The following is an 18,669-nucleotide window of genomic DNA, read 5'->3' on the forward strand; positions in this document are numbered from 1 at the left end:
CCCTCACCTCTTTGACGCGGTGTTGGAGCTCTACTATCTGGGAGAGGAGCTGGGAAATCTCCTCCTGGTGTCTCATCACCTCTTCATTCTTATGGGACAGCTCCTCTGTCAGGTTCACCATCTGATTGTTGGACTCGCCTGAACCAACCCACACCCACACAGCTCTTTAATCCTTAGAGATCAATAACCTAATTACTTGTTAATTGACCTGATTCATGCCTTTGTGTGTGTGTGTGTGTGTGTGTGAGAGAGAGATTGTGCGTTTGAGTGCATGTGACTCACGTAGCTCCTTGACACAGTCGCTGACCAGCTGTTGTTCTTTCTCCTCGTAGGTGATGGTCTCCGTCTTCAGATGACAGGCCTGGTCGGACCAGAGGGTTTACAGTGAGGTGTTAGGAACTATCAGGTGACGGGCCTGGTCGGACCAGAGGGTTTACAGTGAGGTGTTAGGAACTATCAGGTGACGGGCCTGGTCGGACCAGAGGGTTTACAGTGAGGTGTTAGGAACTATCAGGTGACGGGCCTGGTCGGACCAGAGGGTTTACAGTGAGGTGTTAGGAACTATCAGGTGACGGGCCTGGTCGGACCAGAGGGTTTACAGTGAGGTGTTAGGAACTATCAGGTGACGGGCCTGGTCGGACCACAGGGTTTACAGTGAGGTGTTAGGAACTATCAGGTGACGGGCCTGGTCGGACCACAGGGTTTACAGTGAGGTGTTAGGAACTATCAGATGACGGGCCTGGTCGGACCAGAGGGTTTACAGTGAGGTGTTAGGAACTATCAGATGAAGGGCCTGGTCGGACCAGAGGTACAGAGGTTAGAGTAAGGTGTGAGGGGCCCACTATGAAGCGTTAAAAATCCTGGACCGCAGAAAGTGCACAGTCGAAGTAGAATTGGCACGGACCACAGATCTGGGATCAGATCACCCTACCATTTATCCTAACCTTAACCCTATGGGTCCTGGTCAAAGGTAGTGAACTCTAGGAAATGGGGTGTCATGTCAGCTATACCTCAGAGCGTAGGGCCAGGTTCTCCTCTTCCAGATCAGACATTTTCCCCTGCAGGGCCTCCAGCTGGCTGAGGGCCACAGCTGGCGCTAGGGGTTGGCGGGGGTGCAGCGGCGTTGAGCAGCTGGAATCAGTCTCACTCTCCTCCGAAGCGCTGGCCACCATCCTCAGCAACTCATCCTTTTTCCCCAGCTCATGTTGTAGCTGGTGCACCTGGGGGGGTCAGACGGTGTGTGTGTGTGTGTACACACAGTAGTGTGTGTGTGTGTGTGTGTGTGTGTGTGTGTTACCTGGTCCAGGGCCTGTGCTAGCTGTTCCTCCACAGACTCATTGCGTTCCTGGAGCAGGTGGTTCCTCTGAAGCAGAGACTGACCAATCCGAGCGGCCAGCTCCAAGTCTCGGTCCCGCTGCAACCAATGATACATGCAACAGTTAGTCCACCAATCACGCGGCCACAATCATCAATGACAACTAATCACCGCCATGTGTCAATGAGAGCCCACCTCAGCCAATAGATGTGTGACAACCTCAATGTCATTGTAGGTCTTGGTCATCTGCTCCACCCTATCAGCACTGAGGACTGGAGAGAGAGAGAACGAGAGAACGAGAGAGACAATTGAATTTTAGCAGGGGAACAAGAAAACACGCCAGCATACACGCACATACAGTGGGGCAAAAAAGTATTTAGTCAGCCACCAATTGTGCAAGTTCTCCCACTTAAAAAGATGAGAGGCCTGTAAGGTACACTTCAACTATGACAGACAAAATGAAAAAAAATAAAATAACAGAAAAATCACATTGTAGGATTTTTTATGAATTTATTTGCAAATTATGGTGGAAAATAAGTATTTGGTCAATAACAAAAGTTTCTCAATACTTTGTTATATACCCTTTGTTGGCAATGACACAGGTCAAATGTTTTCTGTAAGTCTTCACAAGGTTTTCACACACTGTTGCTGGTATTTTGGCCCATTACTCCATGCAGATCTCCTCTAGAGCAGTGATGTTTTGGGGCTGTCGCTGGGCAACACGGACTTTCAACTCCCTCCAAAGATTTTCTATGGGGTTGAGATCTGGAGACTGGCTAGGCCACTCCAGGACCTTGAAATGCTTCTTACGAAGCCACTCCTTCGTTGCCCGGGCGGTGTGTTTGGGATCATTGTCATGCTGAAAGACCCAGCCACGTTTCATCTTCAATGCCCTTGCTGATGGAAGGAGGTTTTCACTCAAAATCTCACGATACATGGCCCCATTCATTCTTTCCTTTACACGGATCAGTCGTCCTGGTCCCTTTGCAGAAAAACAGCCCCAAAGCGTGATGTTTCCACCCCCATGCTGCACAGTAGGTATGGTGTTCTTTGGATGCAACATTCTTCGTCCTCCAAACACGACGAGTTGAGTTTTTACCAAAAAGTTATATTTTGGTTTCATCTGACCATATGACATTCTCCCAATCCTCTTCTGGATCATCCAAATGCTCTCTAGCAAACTTCAGACGGGCCTGGACATGTACTGGCTTAAGCAGGGGGACACGTCTGGCACTGCAGGATTTGCGTCCCTGGCGGCGTAGTGTGTTACTGATGGTAGGCTTTGTTACTTTGGTCCCAGCTCTCTGCAGGTCATTCACTAGGTCCCCCCGTGTGGTTCTGGGATTTTTGCTCACCGTTCTTGTGATCATTTTGACCCCACGGGGTGAGATCTTGCGTGGAGCCCCAGATCGAGGGAGATTATCAGTGGTCTTGTATGTCTTCCATTTCCTAATAATTGCTCCCACAGTTGATTTCTTCAAACCAAGCTGCTTACCTATGGCAGATTCAGTCTTCCCAGCCTGGTGCAGGTCTACAATTTTGTTTCTGGTGTCCTTTGACAGCTCTTTGGTCTTGGCCATAGTGGAGTTTGGAGTGTGACTGTTTGAGGTTGTGGGCAGGTGTCTTTTATACTGATAACAAGTTCAAACAGGTGCCATTAATACAGGTAACGAGTTGAGGACAGAGGAGCCTCTTAAAGAAGAAGTTACAGGTCTGTGAGAGCCAGAAATCTTGCTTGTTTGTAGGTGACCAAATACTTATTTTCCACCCATAATTTGCAAATGAATTCATAAAAAATCCTACAATGTGATTTTCTGGATTTCTTTTTCTAATTTTGTCTGTCATAGTTGACGTGTACCTACGATGAAAATTACAGGCCTCTCTCATCTTTAAGTGGGAGAACTTGCACAATTGGTGGCTGACTAAACACTTTTTTGCCCAACTGTACATGTATACTGTACACACACACACACCAAAATAAGCAACACGTTCATGCACAAAGACACAGACTATGTTAATGCATGTGCCTCCATGCAAGCACACCAACTTTCCTGTGAAACAGCCTAAGACACTACAAGCTATGCATCCACACACTACTAGATGCCAGTACAAGCCCACTAGTGGCAGTAGACTTAGTTTGTGAGTGTCTGCTGTCCTACGGTATAGCAAGAGAGAGACTCCAGAGCTCCAGGGGGCCACTCAGCCTAGTCTAATCCAGGTTTGAGAGCACCGTCTGGGCCTACTGGAGGACTGAAGCCCCCGCCCATGCTCTGGAGCTAACCGTGGAGAAAGATGCAGAGAGAGAAAGAGGGAAGCACTTTACCTCGGGAGCCAGGGTGAGAGTAGGAAGAGGGATCCAGGGAAAGATAAGCTGGAGGAAGAGAAAGAGAGACAATGGAGGAGAGGGAGGGGAACGAGGGAATAACAAGAAGAGAGAGATAAAGATGTTAGATGACAAGAAAGAGGGGACTCAGCTGAGCAGAGAGAGTAGAACCTAGGAGAGAAACGCCAGCTGAGCAGAGAGAGTAGAAGCTAGGAGAGAAACGCCAGCTGAGCAGAGAGAGTAGAACCTAGGAGAGAAACGCCAGCTGAGCAGAGAGAGAAGAACCTAGGAGAGAAACGCCAGCTGAGCAGAGAGAGAAGAACCTAGGAGAGAAACGCCAGCTGAGCAGAGAGAGAAGAACCTAGGAGAGAAACGCCAGCTGAGCAGAGAGAGAAGAACCTAGGAGAGAAACGCCAGCTGAGCAGAGAGAGAAGAACCTAGGAGAGAAACGCCAGCTGAGCAGAGAGAGTAGAACCTAGGAGAGAAACGCCAGCTGAGCAGAGAGAGTAGAACCTAGGAGAGAAACGCCAGCTGAGCAGAGAGAGAAGAACCTAGGAGAGAAACGCCAGCTGAGCAGAGAGAGAAGAACCTAGGAGAGAAACGCCAGCTGAGCAGAGAGAGAATAACCTAGGAGAGAGATACCTAAAAATCAAGAGAGCAATAGAGAGAGAGAAAAAAAGATAGTAAGAAAGAGAGATAGAGAGGGACAGAAAGAGAGAGCAGAAGCAGGATAAATCATGTGTGTACATTAGATAGGGTTAGGGGGATTAGGATGAGTGGTTTGTTTGGGTTCAGCACCTGACTCAGGACCGCAACCCCAGCAGCGCTGCCAGCTGGCCCTGGGTAGAGAGATACCAACCCATTTTATTTATTACGGTCAACCTTGACCCCTGGCCTCTAACCCCAGCCTGACCCTTTACACTAGGTCAACCTGGTAACCATCAAATAAAACGGCATTCTATGTAATACTGTGTGCGCATCATGTTTATTGCAGTTCAGCTTGTAAATTGAAGGGAAAATACATTTGCAACATCATGTCGAGTCAGTGTACCTAGCCTAACGTCTCTGGTTGGGTGGACAGACGACGGGCAGACCAGCAGCAACAGAACACAGCAGACTAGGAGACAGAAGCTACTGCAGTGCTCCTCTGGTTTCAACTGCTGTTTACTGAAGCTGCTATACCAAGTCACTTTACTACTTGATTTAAAGTCTCCATTTTGATAAATCACAGATACAGTATGTACATACTTCTCATACTAGTTTTTCCCTTTTATTTATTACTACTTGTTGTTTTTGGGACTTCTGTATTTGGCATTTTATTTTTGAATGATATTGTACTGCACTGTTGAGAAGAGTTAGCGAGTGTTTTACTGTACTGTGTTTTACTGTACTGTGCCTAATAAACTTTGTTTTGATTGACTGGTCATATTTGATTGTGAAAGTGGAAGTATAAAGTGCATAACTCTCCTGCTCCTCATCATTCCACACACACAGCTACACAGCCCACCTTCTGTCAAGACAAAAAGGGAACCCCTCCCAGGTAAGTAGAGAAAGACTTTAACCTGGATTATTTACTCCATAATCACACTGCTTTGTGTTTCTCACCTGTTCTTTTTTCCCTTTATATTTGTTAAAAGAAAATTCACAAATTATTCCAGATTGACAATGTTATAAGTATGTTAAATGTCACTTGTCCAAAATGTGAATACATTTAAGTCATTTAGCAGATGTACTTATCCAGTGACTTACAGTTAGTGAATTCATCAAATTCATTCAATAGCTAGGTGGGACAACCACCTCAGTCATAGTAAGTATATTATTTTATCTTACTACTCTGTATTAAAATCATGGTCCGTCTGTGGAAAACTGAATCATTATCATTTTGGTAGAACTAGATGTACATACACTCGTCTTACCATCTAAAGATAAATGTAGTATTCAAAGAGTGAATTTCTATGTAATTCAGGCTAATTCCAGGTAGTCCTTTAGTGTCATAGTTGCCCCACAGACAGATATGGAAAACGCTGACTGTGATCACAGAGGTCTTACCACAACTGCTAAGGGCTTCCTGTCCTGACCATATTTGGTAAGAAGAGGTCCAGTGGCAAGGCAGAAGGAAACTGAAAGTGGGTTGACGTTTTTTCACAGATCTCCATACAATTTTCTGTTCCCAAAACTTGTTATGAAAAAGGTCCACTAAGTTTTGTAGACTTGACTCATTGCCAACCTTTCAACCTGTATACAGATTGTATGTTTCATCCATTATTTTACTTCTCTTTCTGCCTTACCACTGGACTTCCTCTTCTTACCAAATATGGTCAGGACAGGAAGCCCCTAACAAATGTGAGGATATCCTCTATATGTGATCAATCAGCATTCTCCTTATCACATCTGTAGTGCATCCATAACGAGAAAGCCTTCGATCGAAATTCACTATTTCAATAGTAGAGGACAACCCGTCACATCCGCTATGGGCTTCATCTCCTTACCATATTTGAAACTGGGTTGACATTCAGCAAAACATTTTCATAGATGAAAATCCGATCTCTACACAATTTCCTGTTCCCAAAACTAGAATGTGTTATGAATAAAATCCACAAGGTTTTGTAGACTTGACTCTATGCCAACCAGGGCTCTAAAGTCCAACCATATTGGTTGCATTACCAGTGCTTCAGAAGTAGCTAGGAGATATACAATTGAAGTCGGAAGTTTACATACACCTTAGCCAAATACATTTAAGGTCAGTTTTTCACAATTCCTGACATTTAATCCTAGTAAAAATTCCCTGTCTTAGGTCAGTTAGGATCACCACTTTATTTTAAGAAATGTCAGAATAATAGTAGAGAGAATGATTTCTCAGTTTTTTTTATTTCTTTCATCACATTCCCAGTGGGTCAGAAGTTTACATACACTCAATTAGTATTAGGTAGCATTGCCTTTAAATTGTTTAACTTGGGTCAAATGTTTCGGGTAGCCCTCCACAAGCTTCCCACAATAAGTTGGGTGAATTTTGGTCCATTCCTCCTGACAGAGCTGGTGTAACTGAGTCAGGTTTGTAGGCCTCCTTGCTCACGCATGCTTTTTCAGTTCTGCCCACACATTTTCTATGGGATTGAGGTCAGGGCTTTGTGATGGCCATTCAATACCTTGACTTTGTTGTCCTTAAGCCATTTTGCCACAACTTTGGACATATGCTTGGGGTCATTGTCCATTTGGAAGACCCATTTGCGACCAAGCTTTAACTTCTTGACTGATGTCTTGAGATGTTGCTTCAATATATCCACATCATTTTCCTGCCTCATAATGTCATCTATTTTGTGAAGTGCACCAGTCCCTCCTGCAGCAAAGCACCCCCACAACATGATGCTGCCACCACCGTGCTTCACGGTTGTGATGGTGTTCTTCGGCTTGCAAGCCAGCCCCTTTTTACTTCAAACATAACGATGGTCAGTATGGCCAAACAGTTCTTTTTTTGTTTCATCAGACCAGAGGACATTTCTACAAAAAGTACGATCTTTGTCCCCATGGGCAGTTAGAAACCGTAGTCTGGCTTTTTATGGTGGTTTTGGAGCAGTGGCTTCTTCCTTGATGAGCGGCCTTTCAGGTTATGTCGATATAGGACTCGTTTTACTGCGGATATAGATACTTTTGTACCTGTTTCCTCCAGCATCTTCACAAGGTCCTTTGCTGTTGTTCTGGGATTGATTTGCACTTTTCGCACCAAAGTACGTTCATCTCTAGGAGACAGAACGCGTCTCCTTCCTGAGCGGTATGACGGCTGCGTGGTCCCATGGTGTTTATACTTGTGTACTATTGATGAACGTGGTACCTTCAGGCATTTGGAAATTGTTCCCAAGGATGAACCAGACTTGTGGAGGTCTACAAGGTCTTGGCTGATTTCTTTTGATTTTCCCATGATGCCAAGCAAAGAGGCACTGAGTTTGAAGGTAGGCCTTGAAATACATCCACAGGTACACCTCCAATTGACTCAAATGATGTCAATTAGCCTATCAGAAGCATCTAAAGCCATGACATAATTTTAAAAAATGTTCCAGGCTGTTTAAAGGCACAGTCAACTTAGTGTATGTGAACTTCTGACCCACTAGAATTGTGATACAGTGAATTATAAGTGAAATAATCTGTCTGTAAACAATTGTTGGAAAAATTACTTGTGTCATGCACAAAGTAGATGTCCTAACCGACTTGCCAAAACTATAGTTCATTAACAAGAAATTTGTGGAGTGGTTGAAAAACGAGTTAATGACTCCAACCTAAGTGTATGTAAACTTCCGACTTCAACTGTACATGAATCGAAAACATGCACCCACAAGTTTGTGTTTACCTAGACAACCTTAAAATGGTCAAATAAACTAAACTAAGCCAAGCACAGAGAGTGCAACAGTTATGTTCTGTCCAGAACAGGGGTGAGTTGAGAGAACTTTTAGCTAAAGTGAAAGTACAACTGCATAACTATCCTGCTCCACATCACTCTACACACAGTCCACCTTCTGTCAAGAGAGGAAATACACCCAGGAAAATAGTGAAAGTCCTTAACCTGGACACTGGTGATTATTTTACTCCATAATCACATTACTTTAGGTGTCTCACCTGTTCTTTACTTGATATTTGTTAAAAAGAAAACTGGTATAAATGTGAGAATTTACAATGTTAGAAGTACGTTGTGCCCCATAATATAGAAGGGTAGGCCAAATTATAAAATCTCCTAGATATCATTTCGCTACCTACAGTACTCTGGGTAAAAAGCATGGTCTGTCTGTGGAACACTGACTCAATATTACTTTGGTAGAGCTATATACACACTCTTGTTTTACTTCTAAAGATACATTTAGTAATCAAATCGTGAATTTCTATCCAACGCTGACTCATTCCAGGAAGTCATTTTATAGAACTGGTTGCTCCACAGATAGAAAAGGGGAAAACAAGATTGTTCACACAGAGACAAATGCCTATGCTAGCATGCAGCATTTTAAAGGAGTCTAATGGGTGGGACTTGTTCTGGCTTAGGGAAGGATCACAGAGTTCCATCCAAGCCAGTGGAAGGGATCAACCAATAAATCATATTCCTGAACAAACACTCCAGTACAGCAGGGGGCATTATAATACTCTAAAATGAGGACAGCTACATTTCTAACTCAGTGGTCTTCTATTAGGTTTCAGAAATGTCCACCTCCAGCAATGTCTTGTCTGAAAAGCAGTTCCTGTGCTCTATCTGTCTGGACGTGTTCACTGAGCCAGTCTCTATTCCATGTGGTCACAACTTCTGCAAGGCCTGTATCAGGGAATACTGGAACAGCACTGTCCTGTGCCAGTGTCCACTGTGTAAAGACACATTCAACAGAAGACCTGAACCAAAAACCAACACAACACTCAGAGATGTTGCAGATCATTTTAAGAGGATGAAGGTCACAGACGGAGAGGAGTCCTCTTCCAAGCCTGGAGGAGTAGCACCAATGCAGCAGATGATCCAGGAACGACTGCAGAAGGTTAAGGAGATCAAATACTCAGAAGAGCTCAGCCAGAGAGAAGCAGAGAGAGAGATAGCAGGAAGTGTGGAGGTCTTCACTGCTCTGGTTCGCTCCATTGAGAGAAGTCAGGGTGAGGTTATTAAGGAGAAGCAGAAAGCAGCTGAGAGGCAGGCTGAAGGGCTCATTGAAGAGCTGGAGCAGGAAATCACTGAGCTGCAGAGGAGAGGCACTGAGCTGGACCACGTCCACCTCCAGAGGTCCACATCCCTGATCAAGGACTGGTCTGAGATCAGTGTTCACAGGGATCTGCATGTAGGAACTGTGAGGAGAGCTCTGTCTCGGCTGGAGGAGACACTTCAGAAAGAGATGGAGAAGTCGTGGGATCCTGAGCTGAGGAGGTTACAGCAGTGGTCAGTGGATGTGACTCTGGATCCGGATACAGCACACTGCAAGCTCATTGTGTCGGAGGACAGGAAACAAGTGAGCTATGGAGACATACGGCAGATTCTCCCTGACCTCAAAGAGAGGTTTGAATGTTATCTATCGGTCCTGGGAAAGGAAGGCTTCTCATCAGGGAGATTCCACTTTGAGGTTCAGGTTAGGGGAAAAATTGAGTGGCAGGTAGGAGTGGCCAGAGAGTCCATCATTAGGAAGGGCCAAACAGCTGTAAGCCCTGAGGGTGGACTCTGGGCTCTGTATATGAATAGGAATAAGTATGTAGCCAAGGCCACACCCCCAATCCCCCTCTTCCTGAGTCAGAAACCCCAGAAGGTGGGGGTGTTTGTGGATTACGAGGAGGGTCAGATCTCCTTTTATGATGTAGAAAACAGGTCTCATATCTACTCTTTCACTGGTTGTATCTTCACTGAGAAACTATATCCATACTTGAACCCCTGTGATAATGAGGAGGGTTCAAACACAGCCCCATTGGTCATCTCTTCTGTCAATCACACTGACTGAATTGGGGTCCAAAAAGGCAACAGATGACTTAATCTGATTGAGCAAATAACAATTAGGCTAACACATCCAACTGTAAAGATTGTTGATAATAGTGGGGCACGTTCCAGGGGGTCTGCCAAGCAATCACAAACCAAATATCACAACACCTGGCCAGGTGTTTAACATGCCAGAAACCACATCAATATTATATTATAATCTGAAGCATGACTGCAATGTATCTAACGTGGCATTCAATGATTGGTTCACTTGTGCAGCATATCTTCTGAGTCCTGTTTAGACCATGATGTTTGATATGGTTTTGTTGTATCTGTTAAAAATCAGAGGATTATGATTAGAATCTGATAGTGAGTAGAATATTATGCTTTAGTTTGTCTTTGTTCCCATTTCTTTTCCCCATGTTTCAGTATAGTGTGTTGAGATATTGTTTGGATTAATTTGGGAGTATGTACTGAATTATCCAAATCTAGTACAATGCATAACATTTCTTGTGAGTTCTATGTTTTAGTTGTATGTGGTCCATGTAAAATAAACATGATGAAATAAATAAATGCTTTGTTCTTGTTTTTATGAGTCTAAAATTGTTTATAAGGGTGACGCAGTGGAACAGAGGTGTTACTGCAGCAGTGGCTTCTGAAGCCCACAGTAACCTCTAATTGTGGCCCCACACTGACCTCTAGATGTGGCCCCTCCCTCCCTCCCCCTCGAGAACCCAGGGTTAAAATACATACAGGCCCTGGTGCCATCTGAGACACAGGAATGAACAGACACTTTCACTGGACTCTGCTACATTTATACATGACTCGAAAACATGCACGCACACACCAAATGTGCACACACACAGCTAGTTTGCACTTACGTGTACAACTTTAAATTGTCAAATAAACTAAACTAAGCACAGAGAATGTGAAACAGTTAAGTTGTGGGCAGAACAGGGAGGAGTTGAGTGATAACATTTAGCTAAAGTGAAAGTGCATAACTCTTCTGCGCCACATCCCTCTACACACAGTCAACCTTCTGTCAAGACAAAGAGGAAAAACACACCCAGGTAAGTAGAGAAAGATGAATATGGACACTGGTGATCATTTTACTCCAAAATCACATTACTTTGTTTCTCAGGTGTTCTTTCTTTGATCTTAGTAAAACAATCTGGTAAAAATGTGAGAATTGACAATGTTACAAGTACGTTGAAAGTCACTTCTCCAAATGTAAAGATATTTGGGCATGTGCTCCATAATATACAAAGGTAGGCCAAATTATACATCTCCTGGATATCGTTTCTCTACCTACAGTACTCTGGGTAAAAAGCATGGTCTGTCTGTGGACACAGAATCAATATTACTTTGGTAGAGCTTTATACACTCTTGTTTTACCATCTAAAGATACATTTAGTAATCAAATCGTGAATTTCTAACCAACGCTGACTCATTCCAGGAAGTCATTTTATAGAACTGGTTGCTCCACAGATAGAAAGGGGAAAACAAGATTGTTCACACAGAGACAAATGCCTAAGCTAGCATGCAGCATTTTAAAGTAGTCTAGTGGGTGGGACTTGTTCTGGGTTAGGGAGGGATCACAGAATTCTATCCAAGCCAGTGGAAGGGATCAACCAATAAATCATATTCCTGAACAAACACTCCAGTACAGCAGGGGGCAGTATAATTCCCTAAAATGAAGACAGCTACATTTCTAACTCTGTGGTCTTCTATTAGGTTTCAGAAATGTTCACCTCCAGCAATGTCTTGTATGAAGAGCAGTTCCTGTGCTCTATCTGTCTGGATGTGTTCACTGAGCCAGTCTCTATTCCATGTGGTCACAACTTCTGCAAGGCCTGTATCAGGGAATACTGGAACAGCACTGTCCTGTGCCAGTGTCCACTGTGTAAGGACACATTCAACAGAAGACCTGAACCAAAAACCAACACAACACTCAGAGATGTTGCAGATCATTTTAAGAGGATGAAGGTCACAGACGGAGAGGAGCCCTCTTCCAAGCCTGGAGGAGTAGCACCAGTGCAGCAGATGATCCAGGAACGACTGCAGAAGGTTAAGGAGATCAAATACTCAGTAGAGCTCAGCCAGAGAGATGCAGAGAGAGATAGCAGGAAGTGTGGAGGTCTTCACCGCTCTGGTTCACTCCATTGAGAGAAGTCAGGGTGAGGTTATTAAGGAGGTTGAGGAGAAGCAGAAAGCAGCTGAGAGGCAGGCTGAAGGGCTCATTGAAGAGCTGGAGCAGGAAATCACTGAGCTGCAGAGGAAAGGCACTGAGCTGAACCACATCCACCTCCTCCAGAGGTCCCCATCCCCGATCAAGGACTGGTCTGAGATCAGTGTTCACAGGGATCTGCATGTAGGAACTGTGAGGAGAGCTCTGTCTCGGCTGGTGGAGAGTCTTCATCAAGAGACCGAGAAGTCCTGTGATGCTGAGCTGAGGAGGATCCAGCAGAGGTCAATGGATGTGACTTTGAATCCGGGTATAGCACACCCCAAAGTCATTGTGTCAGAGGACAGGAAACAAGTGCGCTATGGAGGTATATGGCGAGATATCCCTGACAACACAACGCTATGGAGGTACATAGTGATATATCCCTGACAACCCAAAGAGGTTTGATCAACATCAAGCTGTCTTGGGAAAGGAGGGCTTCTCCTCGGGGAGATTCTACTTTGAAGTTCAGGTCAAGGGGAAAATTGAATGGGTGTTACAGTAGGAGTGGCTAGAGAGTCCATCATCAGGAAGGGCTCTACAGTTAAAAGCCCAGATGGTGGACTCTGGACTGTGTATATGAAGGGTGAGAATAAGTATGAGATCAAGGACACACCCCCAATCCCGCTCTTCCTGAGTCAGAAACCCCAGAAGGTGGGGGTGTTTGTGGATTACGAGGAGGGTCAGATCTCCTTTTATGATGTAGAAAACAGGTCTCATATCTACTCTTTCACTGGTTGTATCTTCACTGAGAAACTATATCCATTCTTGAACCCCTGTAATAATTCTGAGGGTCCAAACACAGCCCCATTGGTCATCTCTCCTGTCAATCACACTTACTGAATTGGTGTCCAATAAGGCAACAGATGACAATCTGATTGACCATATAACAATTAGGCTAACACATCCAACTGTAAAGTGTTAATAATGGGGCACGTTCCAGGGGGTCTGCCAAGGAGTCACAAACCAAATATCACAACATCTAGGTGTTTAACATCACGCCAGAAACCACATCAATATATTAGAATCTGAAGCATGACTGCAATGTATCTAACGTGGTGTTCAATGATTGGTTCATTTGTGCAGCATGACTTCGTTGCGGCCTGTTTAGACCATGATGTTTGATATGGTTTTGGTGTTAAAATCAGAGGATAATGCTTGGAATCTGATCTTCAGTAGAATATTATGCTTTAGTTTGTCTTTGTTTCCATTTCTTTTCCCCATTTTTCAGTATAGTGTGTTGAGACGTTGTTTGGATTAATTTGGGAGTATGTACTGAATTATCCAAATCTAGTACAATGCATCCAATTTCTTGTGAGTTTTCATTGTATGTCATTATCATGTCAAATAAACATAATAAATACAGTGAATAAATGTTTTGTTCTTGTTTTTATGAGTCTAAATTGTTTATAAGGACGATGCATCCCAGAGGGCAGTGGAACAGAGGGGTTACTGCAGCAGTACATTGTAGTAATCTGAGACCCACACTGACCTATCGATATGGCTGTTCCCTCCACCTCCCTCCCCCTCCAGAACCCAGGGTTAAAATACATACAGGCCCTGGTGCCATCTGAGACACAGGAAGAAACAGACATGTTCACTGGACCAACACTGGGCTCTGATACATTTATACATTACTTGAACACACAAACACACAGCTAGTTTGCCTTTACCAAAACAAACTTAAAATTGTCAAATAAACTAAACTAAGCCAAGCACAGAGAGTGCAACAGTTATGTTCTGTCCAGAACAGGGATGAGTTGAGAGAGAACTTTTTGCTAAAGTGAAAGTACAACTGCATAACTCTCCTGCTCCTCGTTGCTCTACACACAGCTACACAGTCCACCTTCTGTCAAGAGGGGAAATACACCCAGGTAAGTACAGAAATAAAAATATTAACCTGGACATTGGTGATTTTTTTTTTTTTTTTAAGTATTGTTCTTTCTTTGATCTTTGCTAAATTCTGACTTAAATCTGAGAATTGACAATGTTATAAATATGTTTAAAGTTACACCTCCACATATGCAGTGGGGGGAAAAGTATTTGATCCCCTGCTGATTTTGTGCGTTTGCCCACTTACAAAGAAATGATCAGTCTATAATTTTAATGGTAGGTTTATTTGAACAGTGAGAGACAGAATAACAACAAAAAAATCCTGAAAAACGCATGTCAAAAATTTTATACAATTATTTGCATTTTAAATGAGGGAAATAAGTATTTGACCCCTCTGCAAAACATGACTTAGTACTTGGTGGCAAAACCCTTGTTGGCAATCACAGAGGTCAGACGTTTCTTGTAGTTGGCCACCAGGTTTGCACACATCTCAGGAGGGATTTTGTCCCACTCCTCTTTGCAGATCTTCTCCAAGTCATTAAGGTTTCAAGGCTGACATTTGGCAACTCGAACCTTCAGCTCCCTCCACAGATTTTCTATGGGATTAAGGTCTGGAGACTGGCTAGGCCACTCCAGGACCTTAATGTGCTTCTTCTTGAGCTACTCCTTTGTTGCCTTGGCCGTGTGTTTTGGGTCACTGTCAATACCCATCCACGACCCATTTTCAATGCCCTGGCTGAGGGAAGGAGGTTCTCACCCAAGATTTGACGGTACATGGCCCCGTCAAATGATGCGGTGAAGTTGTCCTGTCCCCTTAGCAGAAAAACACCCCCAAAGCATAATGTTTCCACCTCCATGTTTGACGGTGGAGATGGTGTTCTTGGGGTCATAGGCAGCATTCCTCCTCCTCCAAACACGGCGAGTTGAGTTGATGCCAAAGAGCTCCATTTTGGTCTCATCTGACCACAACACTTTCACCAATTGTCCTCTGAGTCATTCAGATGTTCATTGGCAAACTTCAGACGGGCATGTATATGTATTCTTGAGCAGGGGGACCTTGCGGGCGCTGCAGGATTTCAGTCCTTCACGGCGTAGTGTGTTACCAATTGTTTTCTTGGTGACTATGAGCTGCCTTGAGATCATTGACAAGATCCTCCCGTGTAGTTCTGGGCTGATTCCTCACCGTTCTCATGATCATTGCAACTCCACGAGGTGAGATCTTGCATGGAGCACCAGGACGAGAGATATTGACAGTTCTTTTGTGTTTCTTCCATTTGCGAATAATCGCACCAACTGTTGTCACCTTCTCACCAAGCTGCTTGGTGATGGTCTTGTAGCCCATTCCAGCCTTGTGTAGGTCTACAATCTTGTCCCTGACATCCTTGGAGAGCTCTTTGGTCTTGGCCATAGTGGAGAGTTTGGAATCTGATTGATTGATTGCTTCTATTAGAATTTTAGCAACCAGTAAAATAACCAAAGTAATAGTGTAATTATAGAATGCTTGTGGCGTTATATTGAGAAAGTAGCTTAGTTGTCAACATCTTGTTGCATGTTCTGTATTGACAATATAGACTGAACGCAAGTGGTCGAGCAACAACAACTGCGCTTCTTGAGTGACAGGGGGTGGGGCTTGGTCTGTGTGGAAAGTGGCATATGAGAGAGAGAGAGAGACAGAGACAGAGAGAGAGAGAGAGATGACTCAAGAAGCAGTGTAAACTATAAAAACGGACTTTACACATGGTGGAGTAGTGTGCCACATTTAACAAACCAAACACTGAAATACCATTATAGACGATAAAGTAAAAACCCAAATCGGTCCATAAAATACGGTATACCGCCCTGCCCTTCTCCACACTGACCTGCACATGGGTCTGCTCCACCTCCTTCCCTCTCCATCTACTGTAGGGTTAAAAATACATACAGGGCCCGGTGCCTTCTGAGACACAGGAAGGAAGAAACACGTTCACTGGACCAAGATACATTTATACATGACTCCAAACACGTATAACACACACACACACACACACACACACCCGACATGCCGAATACAGCTCTCCAAAAGTGTGCACACATTGCAAACACACACAGCTAGTTTGTCCTTTCCTGGGGTACAAAGAAGGTCATCACAGTGTGGATACATATAGCTACATTTTTATTTTTATTTTATTATTATCATTTTATTTTTTTTACCTTTATTTAACTAGGCAAGTCAGTTAAGAACAAATTCTTATTTTCAATGACGGCCTAGGAACAGTGGGTTAACTGCCTTGTTCAGGGGCAGAACGTTAGATTTGTACCATGTCAGCTCGGGGATTCGAACTTGCAACCTTTCGGTTACTAGTCCAACACTCGAACCACTAGGCTCTAACCTAACTCTAACCATATTTTACATCAGTGATCTTGTTTGTTTTGGTTATTTTTAGTCCCACCTTTCAGCTCTGGTATAATTCTTTATCACAATTGTCTTTAACAAATGTTGTTCTTTAATGCAGGGCCGACAGACAAGTTCCTTACTTTCTCCCCCTTCCACTTGCCTCTTCCATTTTCTGTAATGCTGCAATTAGTTGTAATTTTGGATAGAGCAGACATTTCCATATACTTTTGTTATATGTCTGACATAACTCCACCAGTTCTATTTATGATATCACTTAAAGATACCTTTTTTTTTATCAATTAGTATAATAAGAGTTTAACCATAATATTTGTTGTGTCTTTTCTTGTGGATTAAATTGAAATTGCAACAAACTGTCAATGGCTTGTTTCAAAAACAGCGATATTTGAGATTATTTCATTTTCAAATATCCGAAAATGAGAGGTTGTAATCTGAATAAAGGGAAAAAGGCCATCCTTGAACATGGGTGAGCCATTCTTACTAATCTGCTAGAGAACCAGTTTGGATTTAAGTATAGCATTCACCCCATTATGCCTCAACTGTCACTTTCACATACAGTACCTTGCAAAAGTATTCATTCCCCTTGGAGTTTCCTATTTTGTTGCATTACAACCTGTAATTTAAACAGATTTTTATTTGGATTTCATGTAATGAACATACACAAAATAGTCCAAATTGGTGAAGTGACAAAAATAACTTGTTTAAAAAATTATCTAAGAAAATAAAAAGACTGGTGGCCAGACTGAGACGATCTCCCTGCTAAAGCAAAGACACTGTATATTATGACGAGATGGTCTCCGCCCTAACAATTGCTGTCGTCCCAAAGGTGGGAAGGCTGGTGGTCTGCTTATCCCCGTATCCCGCATGGACAGATTTCATGGGATTGACCCTCTCACATCACCTCTTCCTCTCTGGCTAAGGTTTCTGTTTCAGAAACACTTCCTGTCTAGAGTTCAAGGGTTAAGGGTAGGGGGTCATCAGTCATCACAGGTTATGTAAACAAAACTGGTTTTCCTTAGCTTTGAAAAACATACCATATTTCCAAGTAATTTCTTAATTCAAAATCATAATTGTTTATTATTTATTTATTCATTCATCATAATAATATTCATCATTATCTATTTTCAGATTCACATTCAAAAGCTACGCAGTAGAGGGGAATGAGAGAGCGTGGGAGATTAGGGCCTCTGATCTAGACTAGTCTTCAGATCTAGTCTTCAGAGTAGGGCCTCTGATCTAGACTAGTCTTCAGATCTAGTCTTCAGAGTAGGGCCTCTGATCTAGACTAGTCTTCAGATCTAGTCTTCAGAGTAGGGCCTCTGATCTAGACTAGTCTTCAGATCTAGTCTTCAGAGTAGGGCCTCTGATCTAGACTAGTCTTCAGATCTAGTCTTCAGAGTAGGGCCTCTGATCTAGACTAGTCTTCAGATCTAGTCTTCAGAGTAGGGCCTCTGATCTAGGCCAGTCTTCAGAGTGGCATACTGGTATTAGTGCTGAATCCTATAAACAAACCCCACATGTGATCTAGTACTATTCTGTCAGCAGTCAAGACTGGGATAGGCCTACTTAAGGCCTATAGATCACCCACAGATGACAAAAGCACAATTCTGATTCTCCCATTACTATGGAGCGATATTAGTGCAACAGTGTATGCTAGGGCTTTGATCCTTGAGGAGTGAACGAGTGCACACTTGTCATAAATTGGGTATATGATTAATATGCTGTGAATAAAACACAGCAAACTCCTGGGGGTTGGGGTGATTAAATATTACAGGGAGGGGAATCAGTGGCAGTACTTGCGTCCTAAATAGTAGGCCGTTTGAGTATGCGAGAAAATAGTTTATCTAGTATACTTTAACTGCCCGGATGTCATACTCATTTCGACTAGGACAACAACTGATCAATTAGACATGACGCGTTCTCAGTATGCGAAAATATTCCGTTTTATAGTATGTGCATTTTATCAAATAAAGTATGCTTTATGCCAAAACGTTATAATGATCTCGGTTTTCATCTAGTAGAATTCGCTGCACACTTGACAGGAATTTCACAGCCAATGCACTAGAAGAGTTTTGATAGCTAGAGCTCTTCAAATAAACAACTTAGAATATGGCGAATAGCTCAGCTTCTGCAGTGGAGTCCAAATGTAAATAGTTTTTGT

General features: G+C 43.3%; 2 protein-coding genes and 1 pseudogene across 5 annotated transcripts in view; 2 read left to right on the forward strand and 1 right to left on the reverse strand.

Moving 5' to 3' along the window:
- LOC106573853 (trafficking kinesin-binding protein 2-like) overlaps positions 1 to 18,669 on the reverse strand; it is a 48,621-nt gene that overhangs the window by 16,934 nt on the left and 13,018 nt on the right. For 2 of the 4 annotated variants that reach the window (XM_045699372.1, XM_045699374.1), the window contains 6 exons: positions 3,639 to 3,686; positions 1,511 to 1,587; positions 1,298 to 1,414; positions 1,011 to 1,220; positions 283 to 361; positions 8 to 138 (listed from right to left, as the gene is read on the reverse strand). In XM_045699372.1, coding sequence (XP_045555328.1) covers positions 8 to 138; positions 283 to 361; positions 1,011 to 1,220; positions 1,298 to 1,414; positions 1,511 to 1,587; positions 3,639 to 3,686 — 662 coding nt within the window. The remainder of the gene's footprint in view (positions 1 to 7; positions 139 to 282; positions 362 to 1,010; positions 1,221 to 1,297; positions 1,415 to 1,510; positions 1,588 to 3,638; positions 3,687 to 18,669) is intronic. The other 2 variants (XM_045699373.1, XM_045699375.1) reach the window with 1 other exon arrangement.
- On the forward strand, positions 5,104 to 10,855 carry LOC106573855 (E3 ubiquitin-protein ligase TRIM21-like). Its single transcript, XM_014149265.2, has 2 exons — positions 5,104 to 5,178; positions 8,810 to 10,855. The coding sequence occupies exon 2, from the start codon at positions 8,819 to 8,821 to the stop codon at positions 10,082 to 10,084; it is 1,266 nt and encodes a 421-aa protein (XP_014004740.2). The 5' UTR covers positions 5,104 to 5,178; positions 8,810 to 8,818; the 3' UTR covers positions 10,085 to 10,855.
- On the forward strand, positions 11,150 to 13,143 carry LOC106573856 (zinc finger protein RFP-like; annotated as a pseudogene).

This window comes from Salmo salar, chromosome ssa17 (assembly GCF_905237065.1).
Source record: "Salmo salar chromosome ssa17, Ssal_v3.1, whole genome shotgun sequence".
In the NCBI taxonomy this organism is placed as follows: domain Eukaryota; kingdom Metazoa; phylum Chordata; class Actinopteri; order Salmoniformes; family Salmonidae; genus Salmo; species Salmo salar.